General features: G+C 43.0%; 2 protein-coding genes across 6 annotated transcripts in view; both read right to left on the bottom strand.

Moving 5' to 3' along the window:
• Positions 1-5,693, bottom strand: part of LOC110496715 (syntaxin-12) — a 30,224-nt gene extending 24,531 nt beyond the window's left edge. For 2 of the 4 annotated variants that reach the window (XM_036953562.1, XM_036953563.1), the window contains exons 1-2: positions 5,551-5,687; positions 5,058-5,139 (exon numbers count right to left, since the gene is read on the bottom strand). The gene's annotated coding sequence lies outside the window, so the exon portion shown is untranslated. Of the gene's footprint in view, positions 1-5,057; positions 5,140-5,550 lie in introns of all 4 variants that reach the window. The other 2 variants (XM_036953564.1, XM_036953565.1) reach the window with 2 other exon arrangements.
• Positions 5,694-8,717: 3,024 nt separating this feature from the next.
• LOC110496892 (tRNA selenocysteine 1-associated protein 1) lies at positions 8,718-17,613 on the bottom strand. Of its 2 annotated transcripts, none has more exons than XM_036953560.1 (9): positions 17,455-17,613; positions 15,563-15,660; positions 12,650-12,752; positions 12,242-12,294; positions 11,989-12,120; positions 11,693-11,809; positions 9,633-9,828; positions 9,447-9,480; positions 8,718-9,084 (listed from the first exon to the last, which is right to left on the bottom strand). In XM_036953560.1, exons 1-9 carry the CDS (start codon positions 17,476-17,478, stop codon positions 8,924-8,926), a joined length of 918 nt encoding a protein of 305 aa, XP_036809455.1. In that variant the 5' UTR covers positions 17,479-17,613; the 3' UTR covers positions 8,718-8,923. The 2 variants fall into 2 exon arrangements, with proteins under 2 accessions (XP_036809455.1, XP_036809456.1); XM_036953561.1 differs by having other exon boundaries at positions 12,650-12,749; positions 17,455-17,546.
• Positions 17,614-17,729: the final 116 nt, after the last annotated feature.

The raw sequence follows: 17,729 nt of genomic DNA on the forward strand, positions 1-17,729 counted from the left end.
CACACACATACACACATACATACATACATACATATATATATATCCAAGGCAGTTCTAGGTCTTGTGGCATATTTTGGTTCAACTATCCCTAGTTCAATGGAATTGCAACACTGCATGCACAGTGCATTCTTCCAGCACATGTACAACTGATTCTCAAGATCTTGCACACACTAATGAGATGCTATTGAGCCCACACTACTACACTGTCTGCGCCAAGGACAACATGCTTTCTGGTAAGTTTAGATTACAATACCAGGTGGGGTGAATATATTTTATATGACATACATGATTTTTTGTTAAATAGTAAATAGTTGCCTACAGCAAAGTGTGTATCAATTATATCTAACTTGTTAACAATTTCTGCTAGCTAGTTTTAGCTTGCTTGAGCCTGCTAACTGAGGAGTGTTAATACACCTGTTTCCATACATGTTTCATTTTAAAACATTTATCTTACAAAGGAGTTGTTTAATCTAACTGCTTAACTATTTATCTGTACATGGAATTGTATTTGGTGCTTGTTTTTTTTCGCTCGTTTTTTTCTCATCTTTACAGGAAACTGCCACGGGCACTATCCGGTGTGGAGACATTTCACTGCAGCTAATGTAGAAGGAAAAGCTGTGTACATTTGTAAATACTGCAAATACTGTGCTAAATCATATGTTAAGAATGCAACAAAGACGCAGAATAATCTGGCCAAGTGCATAAAGTTCCCTCAGCGCTCACAACAAGCAACCTCGGACAAAAGTCCCTCTACTTCTATTGGAAGTGAAAAGGATGAATCAGACACCTTATCGATAGCAACAGCTCATGGTCCTTCTGGAATCAGAGGTTTGTTTGACTCAATGGAGGAACGTAGTCAGATAAACACTGATGAATGTCTTGCTCGAGCTGTGTATGCAATTGGTTCACCTCTGATGCTCACAGGCAATGTGTATTGGAAGAGATGTCTGAATGTTCTTTGCTCAGCATACACCCCCTCCAATCAAACATGCTTTATTTACTCATTTGTTGGTTGCAGAGTTCAACAGAGTTCAAGGGAAGGTCAAGCAAATCATAGAGACCGTATTGCAATCATCTCTGATAGGTTGTTGAATATTCGTGGGCAAGGAATAATTACCTACATCTCTACCCCTCAACCAGTATTCTACAAGAGCACAGACACGAGGGACAACAGACACACCGGTCTCTACATTGCAGATGAGCTGAAGGCAAACATCAATGACCTTGGACCACAGAAGGTATTTGCACTGGGGACAGACAATGCTGCAAACACGAAGGCTGCTTGGTCTAAAGTGGAGAAATCCTACCCTCACTTCGCACCCAGCTAAGCAAATGGTTAGGTATGTGAAGGGTCATCAAGTTATAGCAGCAATCTACCTCACCAAGCAAAGTGAGAAGAATAAGAGCACCACATTGAAGCTGCCCAGCAACACCCGTTGGGGTGGTGTTGCCATCATGTTTGACAGTCTCCTGGAGGGGAAGGAGTCTCTCCAAGAAATGACCATATCACAGTCTTCCGATATGGACAGCCCCATCAAGAGGATCCTCCTGGATGATGTATTTTGGGAGAGAGTGGTAAGCAGCCCGAAACTCCTGAATGCAATACTGTCTGATGTTCAGACTCTGCTTGCAGATGTAAGAGAAGAAATCCGTACTGCCCTGCCCACTTCACTGTTGCTCCAAGCAGAGGAAACTGCAGTTCTGAAATACATAAAAAAAAAGCGTGTAGACTTCTGCCTGAAGCCCATACATGCCGCAGCATACATGTGGGACCCCATGTATGCTGGCAAGAGCATCCTGTCTGGTGCAGATATCAACAAGGCCTATGGTGTCATCACTACTGTCTCGTCACCTTCGCGTGTATAAGGGGAAGGATCTTGGCAGTCTGGCAAAGTTCACTTCCAAGCAAGGGCTTTGGGATGGAGATGCAATATGGCAGTCGTGCCAACATATCTCATCAGCCACCTGGTGGAAGGGACTTTGTGGATCTGAGGCTCTTTCCACTGTTGCCTCCATCATCCTCCAAATCCTACCAACATCAGCCACCTCAGATCGCAACTGGTCCTTGTTTGGGAACACACACAAACACACCAAATCACGCAACAGGCTGACCAATACATGGGTTGAAAAATCGGTGGCCATCTTGGCAAATTTGAGGCTTTTTGAGCCTGACAACGAGCCATCCTCAACAAGGTTGGAAAGTGACAGTGAAGATGAGGCCTCAGAGTCTGATGTTCAAGAGGTGGACATTGAGGAGGTCCAGGGAGAAGACGTGGAAGCCTGAGAGGAAGACAACCAAAGCTTTAGTTTCTAGACTGTCATCTTACAAATGTGTTGAAAACATTTTTGGGAGATGTGATGGATCATTCCAATATTACCTTTGTTGTTGTTAAGCGAAAACATCCCATGTGAAGAGTCAACTCATTTAATGAATGCTCAATTCGTAACAAATTATTATATACAAATATATTTTTTTCTATTGGAAGGATTTAATCATTTGCAATTATGTCTACTTATGATAAAAGGTTTATGTTTATCTCCATATGATTTAATAAATATCCAATACAAATAACATCTACATTTAAACAGTATTAATATTAATTTGCATATATTTCCATTAATTCCCACGTAAAGTTTCCATCTCTGAATATTCCCCAAACTGTGCAATCCTAGTGAAGACGTTGACAAAATTATGAATAATGATTTTTAAATTAAATAAGTGTGTCCTTCAAACTTTGCTTTCGTCAAAGAATCCTCCATTTGCAGCAATTACAGCCATGCAGACCTTTGGCATTCTAGTTGTCAATTTGTTGAGGTAATCTGAAGAGATTTCACCCCATGCTTCCTGAAGCACCTCCCACAAGTTGGATTGGCTTGATGGGCACTTCTTACGTACCATACGGTCAAGCTGCTCCCACAACAGCTCCATAGGATTGAAATCCGATGAATGTTCTGGCCACTCCATTATAGACAGAATACCAGCTGACTGATTCTTTCCTAAATAGTCCTTGCATAGTTTGGAGCTGTGCTTTGGGTCATTGTCTTGTTGTAGGAGGAAATTGGCTCCAATTAAACTCTGTCCACAGGGTATGGCATGGTGTTGCAAAATGGAGTGATAGCCTTCCTTCTTCATGATCCCTTTTACCCTGTACAAATTTCCCACTTTACCACCACCAAAGCACCCCCAGACCACCACATTGCCTCCACCATGCTTGACAGATGGCGTCAAGCACTCCTCCAGCATCTTTTCATTTTTTCTGCGTCTCACGAATGTTCTTTGTGATCCGAACACCTCAAACTTAGATTCGTCTGTCCATAACACTTTTTTCCAATCTTCCTCTGTCCAGTGGCTGTGCTCTTTTGCCCATCTTAATCTTTTATTTTTATTGGCCAGTCTGAGACATGTCTTTTTCTTTACAACTCTGCCTAGAAGGCCAGCATCCCGGAGTCGCCTCTTCACTGTTGATGTTGAGACTGGTGTTTTAAGGGTACTATTTAATGAAGCTGCCAGTTGAGGACCTGTGAGCCGTCTGTTTCTCAAACTAGACACTCTAATGTACTTGTCCTCTTGCTCAGTTGTGCACCGGGGCCTCCCACTCCTGTTTCTGTTCTGGTTTGAGCCAGTTTGCGCTGTTCTGTGAACGGAGTAGTACACAGCGTTGTACGAGATCTTCAGTTTCTTGGCAATTTCTCGCATGGAATAGCCTTCATTTCTCAGAACAAGAATAGACTGACGAGTTTCAGAAGAAAGTTCTTTGTTTCTGGCCATTTTGGGCCTGTAATCAAGCCCACAAATGCTGATGCTCCAGATACTCAACTAGTCTAAAGAAGGCCAGTTTTATTGCTTCTTTAAAATCACCACAGTTTTCAGCTGTGCTAACATAATTACAAAAGGTTTTTTTAATGATAAATTAGCCTTTAAATATGATAAACTTGGATTAGCTAGCACAACGTGCCATTGGAACACAGGAGTGATGGTTGCTGATAATGGGCCTCTGTACGCCCATGTAGATATTCCATTAAAAATCAGTCGTGTCCAGCTACAATAGTCATTCACAACATTAACAATGTCTACACTGATCAATTTTATGTTATTTTAATGGACAAAAAAAAGTGCTTTTCTTAAAAAAAACATTTCTAAGTGACCCCAAACGTTTGAACGGTAGTGTAGGTAGGTGGGTGAAAACTCTGGGGGAGGAGAAAGTAGAAACTCGTTTTTTTTGTTTTGCTATCAATACTGTGAGAACAGAGATAATGTTATCAAACAAGTTTGTACAAAGATGTGATACATTTATTAGGCCTAAATTACATAACAGCTAAATGCCTAGTCCTAACTGGAGAAAAGTGCTGTCATAGATTCATAATGAAGTGTGATGAAATTACAATAGTATCTGTTAAAAGTAATGACTACACACTTTTGCAATCCGTCTGAGTGAGTTCAACAATAGCTTTTCTTAGTAAGGGTATCTAGGATAACCATTAGCTAATCGACGTTATGTTCATCACATCCCATTAGGCAGGAGGGGTCCAAGAAACACAGTGGCAGTGAAGAGCAGACATTCACTCCCAAAATATCATCAGACTGCCACATGCCTCCTCAATCTCTGGCTAGCTTGCTCAAAGTGGGACACAAACAATAGTTAGCCCTCGTTTCTGGGTAGTTCCTTCATAATGTAGCTAATTAACGTTAGGTAAATCAAATGATTTACAGTTAGCTATCTAACGTTAAGGCTAACTAGATTGGACTAACGTAGCAAGCTACCTAACTCAAGTTATCCATAAAACTAGATAACTGTTGTGTTTATTAGCACGTAACTTGCCATCTAATGATGAGTGCACTAACTTATATAAATGAAATGACTATTTTTGCCGACAGGTATCCGAGTCTGAAGCTGCTGTAAATATCCGTTAGCTAGCACAGAGACATCAGATGAGGAAGATAAACCGCCCCAGACAACGAATTGGAGAACCGTGTCAACAAAATGTGCCTTTTTAATTCCACCATGAGCTTATACATTAACGTAGTTCCCTTGAAACCGAAAATAATACATGCTTACTTGTTCAGCTGGCTGTAGCAAACATCCGTTTTGCACCTTCGTCAAAAAGACACCGTCCCAACACCAACGATGTGTATAAACCCTGGAAAACAGACAGCAATATGTTGGATCCACTGACAAGATAAATGACTCTCCGCCCCTAACAACGGCTGTCTAGCTCCCGCCTTTCCTTTCTTCTGATTGGTGGATACGTCTCACCCATTTTTTTATTTATATTTTGATCATTGTTGACGTCACCCGCCTGTATTTTTATATTATTATTATATTAATATATTTCTAGCCTCATGTCTCATGAAGATGCATAGCCATCTTGAGACAACGCCCATGTGCTTTTTCAAAAAAATTGCCGGATGTGTCACGTATCATACTTATCAGTTCACTCGTAGTAATGTACGCGTTACTAAATTCATAATCGAGCAAATAAACCTCACGTAGGAAATAAGCAATTATTTTGTTTACCAAATAGGTGAGACGGAAGAAAAAAAATAGCCACCTGCTAGAGGGAGACAGATTTCCTCCGAATGGAATCCTCTCTCTTCTTCTCTGCTGACAGGGAACGCTTCGTTAAAGACACCGCGTAGCCATCTTTTTATTTATTTAACTAGGCAAGTCAGTTAAGACCAAACTCTTATTCACAATGACCCCGGCCATTCCCGGAGGACGCTGGGCCAATTGTGCACCGCCCTATAGGACTCCCAATCACGGCCGGTTGTGATACAGCCTGGAATCGAACCACAAATGCAGTGCCTTAGACCGCTGCGCCGCTAGGGAGCCCCAAAATATGTTTGGTACTCCATTGTAAAACATTTTGTAAGCTATAGAAATGCCTTTATGTCTACATTGGTTTTTGACACGTGTATTCTATTACAGACACCATCATTTTATTTATTTAACATTTATTTAACTAGTCGTTTTTTTAATCCTTCAAATATTTTTGTTGTTGAGAATACTAAATGTTAATGTCCCCACTACAAAAAAAAAGTTCAATTACATGTAATTTTGTCCTTGAAGCATTTCATTTAAATACAGTAGAATTCCATTAATGCCTATGGAGGACTTATTCCACTGGGGAGTGCAAATATTGCCGACCTGTGTCGTCAACGCCTCTCAACTGCCAATACACAGCTTCAACAATCCAGTGTTTAATGCCGAATTCAAGTGCCGTTCGGAACTAGGAAATGTACGACTTGCTATCTGGTTGTAGTTCTACACATCCACCCAGTTACCAAGGTAGATATTTCCTAGTTTCCTAGTTACCAAGGTAGATATTTCCTAGTTTCCTAGTTACCAAGGTAGATATTTCCTAGTTTCCTAGTTCTGACTAGCACATGAACACTGCATTATATACATCCTTGTCCATAACTGTCATCTGTCATTGCATACAGGCCTTGGTTGTGAGTAAAGCGTATGGTAATGAAGTGGATAGTCAATCAAATCAGTTTTTAAAAAGGTATCGTCATTTTGATAAAAACAATATGTACATAGTGTAAGTCAAATAAAAGAAGGAAGAAGTTTCACAACTGCAGAAGATGATTACAAAAAGGAATTCAAACTAAAAAAAAAAACCAAAAAAACACACAAACTCAAGAGTATACCTAGTCATGCAAAATAATCTCAAATCCTGTCCACCATGGGATTCATTCAATGGAGGTCCCTCTGGCTATGGCAGCCCATGCCTCCCCCTTCAGTCACTGGGAAACCTTGCGACCGTCATGTGGTGTTCTGTTGATTGAACCGGCCATGCGGAGCCCTCTCAATAGAGGCCGGGGCACATTAAGCAGTGTACAATGTTTTTGGAACGTTGAGATAGAAACAAAATATAGAACAATCACCTCAGTCAGCTCGGTGACATGTAGAAGGAAATCACCTCAGCTCTGTGACATGTAGAAGGAAATCACCTCAGTCAGCTCTGTGACACGTAGAAGGAAATCACCTCAGTCAGCTCTGTGACACGTAGAAGGAAATCACCTCAGTCAGCTCTGTGACATGTAGAAGGAAATCACCTCAGTCAGCTCTGTGACATGTAGAAGGAAATCACCTGTCAGCTCTGTGACACGTAGAAGGAAATCACCTCAGCTCTGTGACACGTAGAAGGAAATCACCTCAGTCAGCTCTGTGACATGTAGAAGGAAATCACCTCAGTCAGCTCTGTGACATGTAGAAGGAAATCACCTCAGTCAGCTCTGTGACATGTAGAAGGAAATCACCTCAGTCAGCTCTGTGACATGTAGAAGGAAATCACCTCAGCTCTGTGACACGTAGAAGGAAATCACCTCAGCTCTGTGACATGTAGAAGGAAATCACCTCAGCTCTGTGACATGTAGAAGGAAATCACCTGTCAGCTCTGTGACACGTAGAAGGAAATCACCTCAGCTCTGTGACACGTAGAAGGAAATCACCTCAGTCAGCTCTGTGACATGTAGAAGGAAATCACCTCAGTCAGCTCTGTGACATGTAGAAGGAAATCACCTCAGTCAGCTCTGTGACATGTAGAAGGAAATCACCTCAGCTCTGTGACACGTAGAAGGAAATCACCTCAGCTCTGTGACATGTAGAAGGAAATCACCTCAGCTCTGTGACATGTAGAAGGAAATCACCTCAGTCAGCTCTGTGACATGTAGAAGGAAATCACCTCAGCTCTGTGACATGTAGAAGGAAATCACCTCAGTCAGCTCTGTGACACGTAGAAGGAAATCACCTCAGTCAGCTCTGTGACATGTAGAAGGAAATCACCTCAGTCAGCTCTGTGACATGTAGAAGGAAATCACCTCAGCTCTGTGACACGTAGAAGGAAATCACCTCAGCTCTGTGACATGTAGAAGGAAATCACCTCAGCTCTGTGACATGTAGAAGGAAATCACCTCAGTCAGCTCTGTGACATGTAGAAGGAAATCACCTCAGCTCTGTGACATGTAGAAGGAAATCACCTCAGCTCTGTGACACGTAGAAGGAAATCACCTCAGCTCTGTGACATGTAGAAGGAAATCACCTCAGCTCTGTGACATGTCATTTCTATCTGCAGCCGTTCCACAACATTGTATTTTTGCTAAACTCTATGTGACTGGAAACAACTGTCATTTTGGTTGGGACAATTCTATAGGACATTTCTACCTGGCAACATGATACATATGTTTATTCTTACTTTACAAACACAATGTGTAACGGATGTGAAACGGCTAGCTTAGTTAGCGTGGGCGCTAAATAGCGTTTCAATCAGTGACGTCACTTGCTCTGAGACCTTGAAGTAGTGGTTCCCCTTGCTCTGCAAGGGCCGCTGCTTTTGTGGAGCGATGGGTAACGACGCTTCGTGGGTGACTGTGGTTGAGGTGTGCAGAAGGTCCCTGGTTTGCGCCCGGGTATGGGCGAGGGGACGGTTTAAACTTATACTGTTACATATGGAAACAGACTCAGTGTAACACTGCAGATTACTCAATCACTTACTCCTCAGTTGAGAAGGGAAAAGACATTAATAAAAAAAAAAAAATTAAAACACTGAAATGGCCCTCTAATTCCCTATACAGTGCACTACTTTTGACCAGTGACCTTCGGGCCCTGGAAAAAAAAGCTATGCTGCACTTAAGTGAACAGAGGGCCATTTAGGATACAGACATCATCGTTGCGGTTTAGCAAAGCATAAGACATGAAAATGGGAAGCTATTCTTAGGTACAGGATGAGCCACGTGTCCAGTTTATTTGTTGTTAAAAAAAAAAGAAGAGATGTCAATAGATGCACAAAATAAATCATTTTTTGTTGATTAACAAACAACGTTTGTAAGCAAATGGCAGTTATTGTCAAGGACTGGGGATGTCTTTAGCCTACAGAAAATAATATGAGAGGCCAAATAACATAGCAAGAGGATATTGCCTCAACAGTAGACAGGTTCTAGAAGGGTACTCGTGGTTCCAAAGGTTTGTTCCGAGGATTCCAAGGGTTGCCAGTGGCACTGGATAAGGGCGTCATACAGTTCCTCACTGTGTTCCATAAACTTCCTGTTGGCTTCCACCACATCCAGCTCTGGGTTAGGATCTACAATAGAGGGAAAGGTTGCCACAGTGATTATTTGATCCCTGCTGCTGTCACAGGTGGGATCTGAACCCCAGTCTCTCTAACGGGTGAAACCAATGGCTTTAACCATTAGATCTAGGAGGAAATTCCCCCTTGGGCCGAGAAGAGACAAATGATTCTGAAGTTGCAGGCAGGTCTACCTCATCACAAAAGCACGAGTCCGCTAAATTACATGTACTGTTAAATCCTCTGAACATGCAGGATATCAATCGATCTTCATTATGAACCACCTAAAATTCCTCAAGAATCTTTTAGCTCATCGTCCACACTAGTCTTGGTGAAAAACAAGTAGGGGAAAAAAAACAACAACAAAAAACACCAACCTTCCAGACCATCATCTTCAAAAGCTTCATTTTCCTGAAATGTTAAATGTATATTGAAAAGTCATAACTACATGAAGGAAACAACAAGGCATGAAGGTGTTAATATTGCATGTCTAACAACAAAGTGACGTTGAGCTACGTAAAACACATCACCAGTAAAAGGGGATGCCAGGCAGCAAATCTTACCTGTGCAGGATTCTGTGTGTAATCATACTGGTTGTAGTTGTAGCCGCCATAGTTGCCCCCATTCTGGTCGTAGCCCCAAGAGCCCCATCCACTACCGTACGGCTGTTGATTGTGCTGATTGTATTGGTTCTGGTTGTGTCTGTAGCCTCCTCCGTGGGACCCCCATCCCCTGTTGTCTGATTGATTATGCCGAGTTCTAAAAAGGAGAGGGAGAGAGCGACACAGCAGCACGATTTGTGACCTGTTGCTACAAGAAAAGGGAAACCAGTGAAGAACAAACACCATTGTAAATACAACCCATATTTATGCTTATTTATTTTCCCTTTTGTACTTTAACTATTTGCACATAATGACATTTGTAATGTCTTTATACTTTTGTGAGTGTAATGTTTACTGGTCATTTTTATTGTTTATTATCTACTTCACTTGCTTTGGCAATGTTAACATATGTTTCCCATGACAATAAAGCCCCTTGAATTGAATTGAGAGAGAGAGAGAGCACATTATGGGTAACCCGAAGGAATTGGACAATGATGAAACCCACATCTTTGAGTTAAAAAAAACAAGATATTCTACTCAGGTCTTCTTGAGAGCTTTGCAAAAGACTGACGAGGGGAATAGTCAAACAATGGTGGCCTAGTGGTTAGAGCGTTGGACTAGTAACCGGAAGGTTGCAAGTTCAAACCCCCGAGCTGACAAGGTACAAATCTGTCGTTCTGCCCCTGAACAGGCAGTTAACCCACTGTTCCCAGGCCATCATTGAAAATAAGAATTTGTTCTTAACTGACTTGCCTGGTTAAATAAAGGTAAAATAAAAATACACTATACACACACAATTATGTGGACACCCCTTCAAATGAGTGGATAAAGCTATTTCTCAGCCACACCCGTTGTTGACAGGTGTATAAAATCTCCATAGACTACATTGGTAGTAAAATGACCTTACTGACTTTCAACGTGGCACCGTCATAGGATGCCACCTTTCCAACAAGTCAGTTTGTTAGATTTCTGCCCTGCTAGAGCTGCCCCGGTCAACTGTAAGTGCTGTTATTGTGAAGTGGAAATGTCTAGGAGCAACAAAGGCTCATCGAAGTGTTGCAAAACTCACTCCCAAGTTCCAAACTGCCTCTGGAACAACAATAACAATAACTGTTCATTGGGAACTTCATGAAAATGAGTTTCCATGGCAGAGCAGCCACACACAAACCTAAGATTACCATGTGCAAATGCCAAGCGTCGGCTGGAGTGGTGTAAAGCTCGCCACCATTGGACTCTGGAGCAGTGGAAACGCGTTCTCTGGAGTGATGAATCACGCTTCACCACCTGGCAGTCCGACAGACGAATCTGGGTTTGGCAGATGCCAGGAGAACACTACCTGCCCCGATGCATAGTGCCAACAGTAAAGTTCTGTAGAGGAGGAATAATGGTCTGGGTCTGTTTATCATGGTTCAAGCTAGGCCCCTTAGTTCCAGTGAATGGAATATTAACGCTACAGCATACAATGATATTCTAGACGATTCTGCGCTTCCAACTTTGTGGTAACAGTTTGGGGAAGACCCTTTCCTGTTCCAGCATGACAATGACCCAGTGCACAAAGCGAGGTCCATACAGAAATGGTTTGTCAAGATCAGTGTGGAAGAACTTGATGGGTCTGCACAGAGCCCTGACCTCAACCCCATCGAGCACCTTTTGAGATGTAATTGGAACGCCGACTGCGGGCCAGGCCTAATCGCCCCAACATCAGTGCCTGACCTCCACTAATGCTCTTGTGGCTGAAGGGAAGCAAGTCCCCGCAGCAATGTTCCAACATCTAGTCGAAAGCCTTTTCCATTAAGAGTTGAGGCTGTTATAGCAGCAAAGAAGGGACCAACTCCATATTAATGCTCATGATTTTGGAATGAGATGTTTTGACGAGAAGGTGTCTTATGGTCATGTAAAGGTGGTTTGGAAAACGAATGGGTTATGCTTCAACCCTGGTTTTACAAATGAAGAAGGCAAGTTCTTACTACGCTACGGAATATAAACCATGTCTGGAGACAACTATACAAAATATAACTCACTTGTTAGCAGCTAAGCTCAGTCGTAGGGGCTTGCTCCCGAGCCCCACCGCTCCCTGACACTCCTCCAGCGCCAGCTTCTGAAGCCTCTGGTCTGGGAACTGGACAAACCCACAACCCCTGGAAACAAGAGAAACATTCAAACAAAGTAAGTAAATAACTAGAGAGCTTCAGCTGTGAATACTTTTTTTTTTGTTGGTACATGTAGTGGAAGAAGTTTAGACATTTAAAAAATAAAAATCACATAAATCTGGATGTATGGACCCAGCATAATGACTATAACATCCTGCTGGACTCACTTGGAGTTCCCCGTGCCATCCAGCACCAACTTCCCCCCACGACAGGAAGGGTAGCGGTTGTAAAAGAACTCGTAGAGCATCCCGTCATCCACTTCAGGTGTGAGATCCCCAACAAACAGGGAATAGAGTGGACTGTAGCAGAGAGAAAGGGGGGAGCGGGGGGGGGGGGAAGAGTTCGGCCGTTAATTTACAATGCTTCTATAAGGCATCTCATGACATACAGTTTGACTTACAATCGAGCTTGTTGATATACCCGCTTTCTCCTTGCTTCCCAAAAGTGGCCCGGTTTAACTTGAATCTTCGAGGCTGTTAAGTACAAAAAGGCTTCCTTTAAAAATGATAATTTACAATATGATGACAATATGCATTAACCTATACAAATGCCACAATGTGGCTAATGGCACAGAGATCTTCTGTTTGGCTCAAGTCACCAAAAGGGAGCATTTATAAACTGCTAAAATGTAGGTCTGCATCCCATAGGGCAGGGGTCAAAAGTAGTGAACTATATAGGGGATAGGGTGCCATAGGGCTCTGGTTAAAAGTAGTGAACTATATAGGGGATAGGGTGCCATTCGGCATGCTTCCTAGAATCCATAACATCCAAGTAGTTATGGATATATGGTATATTGGTATATAAATGGTATATAAATGGTTTATTTACCGGTGTGGCTCCTGGCAGTGCTTTTCCATTGACTTTACGAAGACACCGCTCAGCTGTGGCTTCATCCGTCAGCTCCACGAAGCAGTAGCCTGCTGCACCCCTACTGAAGAACAACACAGAGAAGGCATAACGGTCCAATGTTGCATTCAAAATGATGGCTTCTTTTAGCTGTGTATTGGGTGTAGCTATGGCCTGGGTACCAGTCGGGTTTGTGCCATCATGCCACTCCTTGTAGGGAGGTCAAACCTTCGGCCTGCTGCAGAGACCCGATGGACGCTCTAGTCTAGAGTGCCTGGTTAAATTATGGTTAGGAGCATTTTTTTTTAAACTCTTAAAGTACGAAGAATTAGATGTAATTGTTGTAAAAATGTGTGAGTGTGTTAATTTAAATGACGTTATAGTACGCTAATTTCCCTACGGCGGACAGAACATGTAACTACATCACACAGACTAACGTTTTCACTACACAAGAATTACAGGATATACAAATCATTTTTTACCTCAGAGCGGTGATGTTAGCATAAAAGTTCATAGTGATCACAATCTCACAAAATCGATTGGTACTAAAAGCAAAGATATTGATCTGTTTATTTTGATCAGTGTTTTTTTTTTCTTCCCATACTCAATCCAGTCCGTAGTGGAACTTAAGCCTTGTTCATATTACCCATAAAACACTCAGTTACACACAAATGGCATTACCATCACAAAGTAAAACAGGAATGGTACTCACTTAAAAGGAATGAGTCATTGTTTACAAATGACTAGAAATCCCATAAACCCATTGTCAAAAACCACATCTTCTCATCTACTTCTGTAGTTTGGTAACTTCCTGTTCTTAGATAGACAGACCAGTCTGAAGAAGTTTGCCGCGGCAGTCTCGCAACGGAGCCTCCAATCGCAACGGGAGCCTCCAATCGCAACGGGAGCCTCCAATCGCAACGGGAGCCTCCAATCGCAACGGGAGCCTCCAATCGCAACGGGAGCCTCCAATCGCAACGGGAGCCTTCAATCGCAACGGGAGCCTCCAATCGCAACGGGAGCCTCCAATCGCAACGGGAGCCTTCAATCGCAACGGGAGCCTTCAATCGCAACGGGAGCCTTCAATCGCAACGGAGCATTTATGGTAAGTGTAAGTGATGCTTTAGACATTTTTTAGGGGGGGGGGGGGGGGGGGGCTGCTCCTATAAAAAAAAGTATCTGGTCTCACATGAATTAATGGGAGTTAAACTATCATTAAAAAGAAACCCAACCCCTACCTCTATTTAGAGACCGATGTGAGGTGGTTATTCGTTTCAATTATCCAGTCAAAACAAAATGTTGCGTTTCCTTCTCCGTATTTGGCCATCTACCTAAAAGAATCTTCCCAGATATAGAACTTGATAAATGGCTATTACAGGTTGTCATCTATAAACAGATAGATGTAGTATACCCAAGTACATGACATTTAGGTCATTTAGCAGAAGCTCCTATCCAGAACGTCTTACAGCCGACAATAAATCAGGGTTAAGTGCCTTGCTCAAGGGCACAGAAAGATTTTTAACCTAGTCGGCTCTGGGATTTGAACCAGAGACCTTTCCGGTTACTGGCCCAATGCGCTTAACTGCTAGAAGAGCACAAACAGTACATGATGCTGCTGTTATTGTCCCAGTTCTATTGACTTTAAGACAATATCGTTGTGAGTGAATCATTTGCAGGCGCTATTGATCACAGTAGAACAAGCTAATCAATTCCGGTCTTGAGTGACCACTTCGTAAATAGCGGTGGGTGTGCAGTTTAGAAGGTACTAGTTTAGCAAAATACAAGTAATCTGAACAAAAGTGTGACGTCTGTAGGGAGGAATTTATGTATTGGTCTTCAAAATATCACATTTTATTTCAGCATACTGATTGTGAATTTGTACAGCTAAACCGGTGTTTTGACACTCCGCCATATATCAAAAAGCCATGACAACAGGAAGCAACTAAATTATAATTTTCAATGTATATTTAGCAATAATTCTCTCTTTCTTTCTCTCTCTCGGAGGACCTGAGCCCTAGGACCATGCCCCAGGAATACCTGACATGATGACTCTTTGCTGTCCCCAGTCCACCTGACTGTGCTGCTGCTCCAGTTTCAACTATTCTGCCTTATTATTATTCGACCATGCTGGTCATTTATGAACATTTGAACATCTTGACCATGTTTTGTTATAATCTCCACCCGGCACAGCCAGAAGAGGACTGGCCACCCCACATAGCCTGGTTCCTCTCTAGGTTTCTTCCTAGGTTTTGGCCTTTCTAGGGAGTTTTTCCTAGCCACCGTGCTTCTTCACCTGCATTTCTTGCTGTTTGGGGTTTTAGGCTGGGTTTCTGTACAGCACTTTGAGATATCAGCTGATGTACGAAGGGCTATATAAAATAAATTTGATTGATTGATTGAAACTGTACTTTAAACATTTTTCAACAGGAATCTACTTTATCAGGAAAAATTTACTATTACTGAATGAGCCCAAAACGTGCTATCGACTACATCAGTGAAAATGTTTAAATAGGTTTGTCCTGGCTAATTACGCCTTGTCATGTCAACAGATGTGTGGCTATTTATTATAGCTAACGTTACCGGATCTACACTTTCAGGTTAAACGGCCTAACGTTACCGGATCTACACGTTCAGGTCAAACGCACAGACGTTACCGGATCTACACTTTCAGGTCAAACGCACTAACGTTACCGGATCTACACTTACAGGTTAAACGGCCAAACGTTACCGGATCTACACTTTCAGGTCAAACGCACAGACGTTACCGGATATACACGTTCAGGTCAAACGCACAGACGTTACCGGATCTACACGTTCAGGTCAAACGCACTAACGTTACTAGATCTACACTTTTTCAGGTCAAACGGCCTAACGTTAGGCGGAAAAACCACTCACCCAGTCATCTTGTTGCGTATAATCCGTGCACTCACAACCAACTCCCCCATGGTGCCGAAGGCTCGGGTTATGAACTTCTCGTCCATGTAGGGCTCCAACTACCAAAACAAACACAGTAAGACGTTATCATAACATGTTAACGTAGATATAAGTTAACTACCACACGTCACCTGCAACTATTATAAAGACTGCGTTTCGCTACTTAATTAGGTGTCAAAATGCAGTACCATCTGCAGCAAGGTAGCACTAATAAACCAAGTCAGTTAGCTAACGTTCTGCATGTAGCCGCCTAACGTTCTGTATGTATCCGCCTAACGTTCTGTATGTAGCCGCCTAACGTTCTGTATGTATCCGCCTAACGTTCTGCATGTAGCCGCCTAACGTTCTGTATGTATCCGCCTAACGTTCTGTATGTAGCCGCCTAACGTTCTGTATGTATCCGCCTAACGTTCTGCATGTAGCCGCCTAACGTTCTGTATGTATCCGCCTAACGTTCTGTATGTAGCCGCCTAACGTTCTGCATGTAGCCGCCTAACGTTCTGTATGTAGCCGCCTAACGTTCTGTATGTAGCCGCCTAACGTTCTGTATGTAGCCGCCTAACGTTCTGTATGTAGCCGCCTAACGTTCTGCATGTAGCCGCCTAACGTTCTGTATGTAGCCGCCTAACGTTCTGTATGTAGCCGCCTAACGTTCTGCATGTAGCCGCCTAACGTTCTGCATGTAGCCACTAACGTTCTGTATGTAGCCGCCTAACGTTCTGCATGTAGCCGCCTAACATTCTGTATGTAGCCGCCTAACGTTCTGTATGTAGCCGCCTAACGTTCTGCATGTAGCCGCCTAACGTTCTGTATGTAGCCGCCTAACGTTCTGTATGTAGCCGCCTAACGTTCTGTATGTAGCCGCCTAACGTTCTGTATGTAGCCGCCTAACGTTCTGTATGTAGCCGCCTAACGTTCTGCATGAAGCCGCCTAACGTTCTGTATGAAGCCGCCTAACGTTCTGTATGTAGCCGCCTAACGTTCTGTATGTAGCCGCCTAACGTTCTGTATGTAGCCGCCTAACGTTCTGTATGTAGCCGCCTAACGTTCTGTATGTAGCCGCCTAACGTTCTGCATGTAGCCGCCTAACGTTCTGTATGTAGCCGCCTAACGTTCTGTATGTAGCCGCCTAACGTTCTGCATGTAGCCGCCTAACGTTCTGTATGTAGCCGCCTAACGTTCTGTATGTAGCCGCCTAACGTTCTGTATGTAGCCGCCTAACGTTCTGTATGTAGCCGCCTAACGTTCTGTATGTAGCCGCCTAACGTTCTGTATGTAGCCGCCTAACGTTCTGTATGTAGCCGCCTAACGTTCTGTATGTAGCCGCCTAACGTTCTGTATGTAGCCGCCTAACGTTCTGTATGTAGCCGCCTAACGTTCTGCATGTAGCCGCCTAACGTTCTGCATGTAGCCACTAACGTTCTGTATGTAGCCGCCTAACGTTCTGCATGTAGCCACTAACGTTCTGTATGTAGCCGCCTAACGTTCTGTATGTAGCCGCTAACGTTCTGCATGTAGCCGCCTAACGTTCTGTATGTAGCCGCCTAACGTTCTGTATGTAGCCACTAACGTTCTGTATGTAGCCACTAACGTTCTGTATGTAGCCGCCTAACGTTCTGTATGTAGCCGCTAACGTTCTGCATGTAGCCGCCTAACGTTCTGTATGTAGCCGCCTAACGTTCTGTATGTAGCCGCTAACGTTCTGTATGTAGCCACTAACGTTCTGCATGTAGCCGCCTAACGTTCTGTATGTAGCCGCTAACGTTAGCTAGCTAACCAAATAATGTCAGTATGCTGGCAAATACGCAGAAAGCATTAAAAATATATATCGACTGAAATGGTTCGATACTCACGTTTCCCATCCATAGGGTGCTCATGATTTGGACCTGAATTTGTAAAACAAAATAATAATAAATGTAGCCGCCTAACGTTCTGCATTTACATACAAAACTGTAAGCTGTGAACCCTTTAAATGACAACAAGCCTCTTTGTACGTGTCGGAAGTGTTTCTGCGCATGCGCAAAACTCCTCTCTAGCCTGGTCCCAGATCTGTTAGTTTATTTATAAAATCATCCATAAACCTCTTACGTGGACTCAAATAAGTAGGGAATAACGTGTCAGTTGACAG

The sequence above is a fragment of the Oncorhynchus mykiss genome, chromosome 18 (assembly GCF_013265735.2).
Source record: "Oncorhynchus mykiss isolate Arlee chromosome 18, USDA_OmykA_1.1, whole genome shotgun sequence".
Classification (NCBI taxonomy): Eukaryota; Metazoa; Chordata; class Actinopteri; order Salmoniformes; family Salmonidae; genus Oncorhynchus; species Oncorhynchus mykiss.

Excerpts from the sequence above, each read along its gene's own strand:
- LOC110496892 (XM_036953560.1), bottom strand. The coding sequence starts at position 17,478 with ATGAGCACCCTATGGATGGGAAAC. Across the intron at positions 12,753-15,562 it reads ATACGCAACAAGATGACTGG|TAGGGGTGCAGCAGGCTACT; the intron begins GTGAGTGGTTTT and ends GTTGTTCTTCAG. Across the intron at positions 9,085-9,446 it reads TGAAGATGATGGTCTGGAAG|ATCCTAACCCAGAGCTGGAT; the intron begins GTTGGTGTTTTT and ends CCTCTATTGTAG.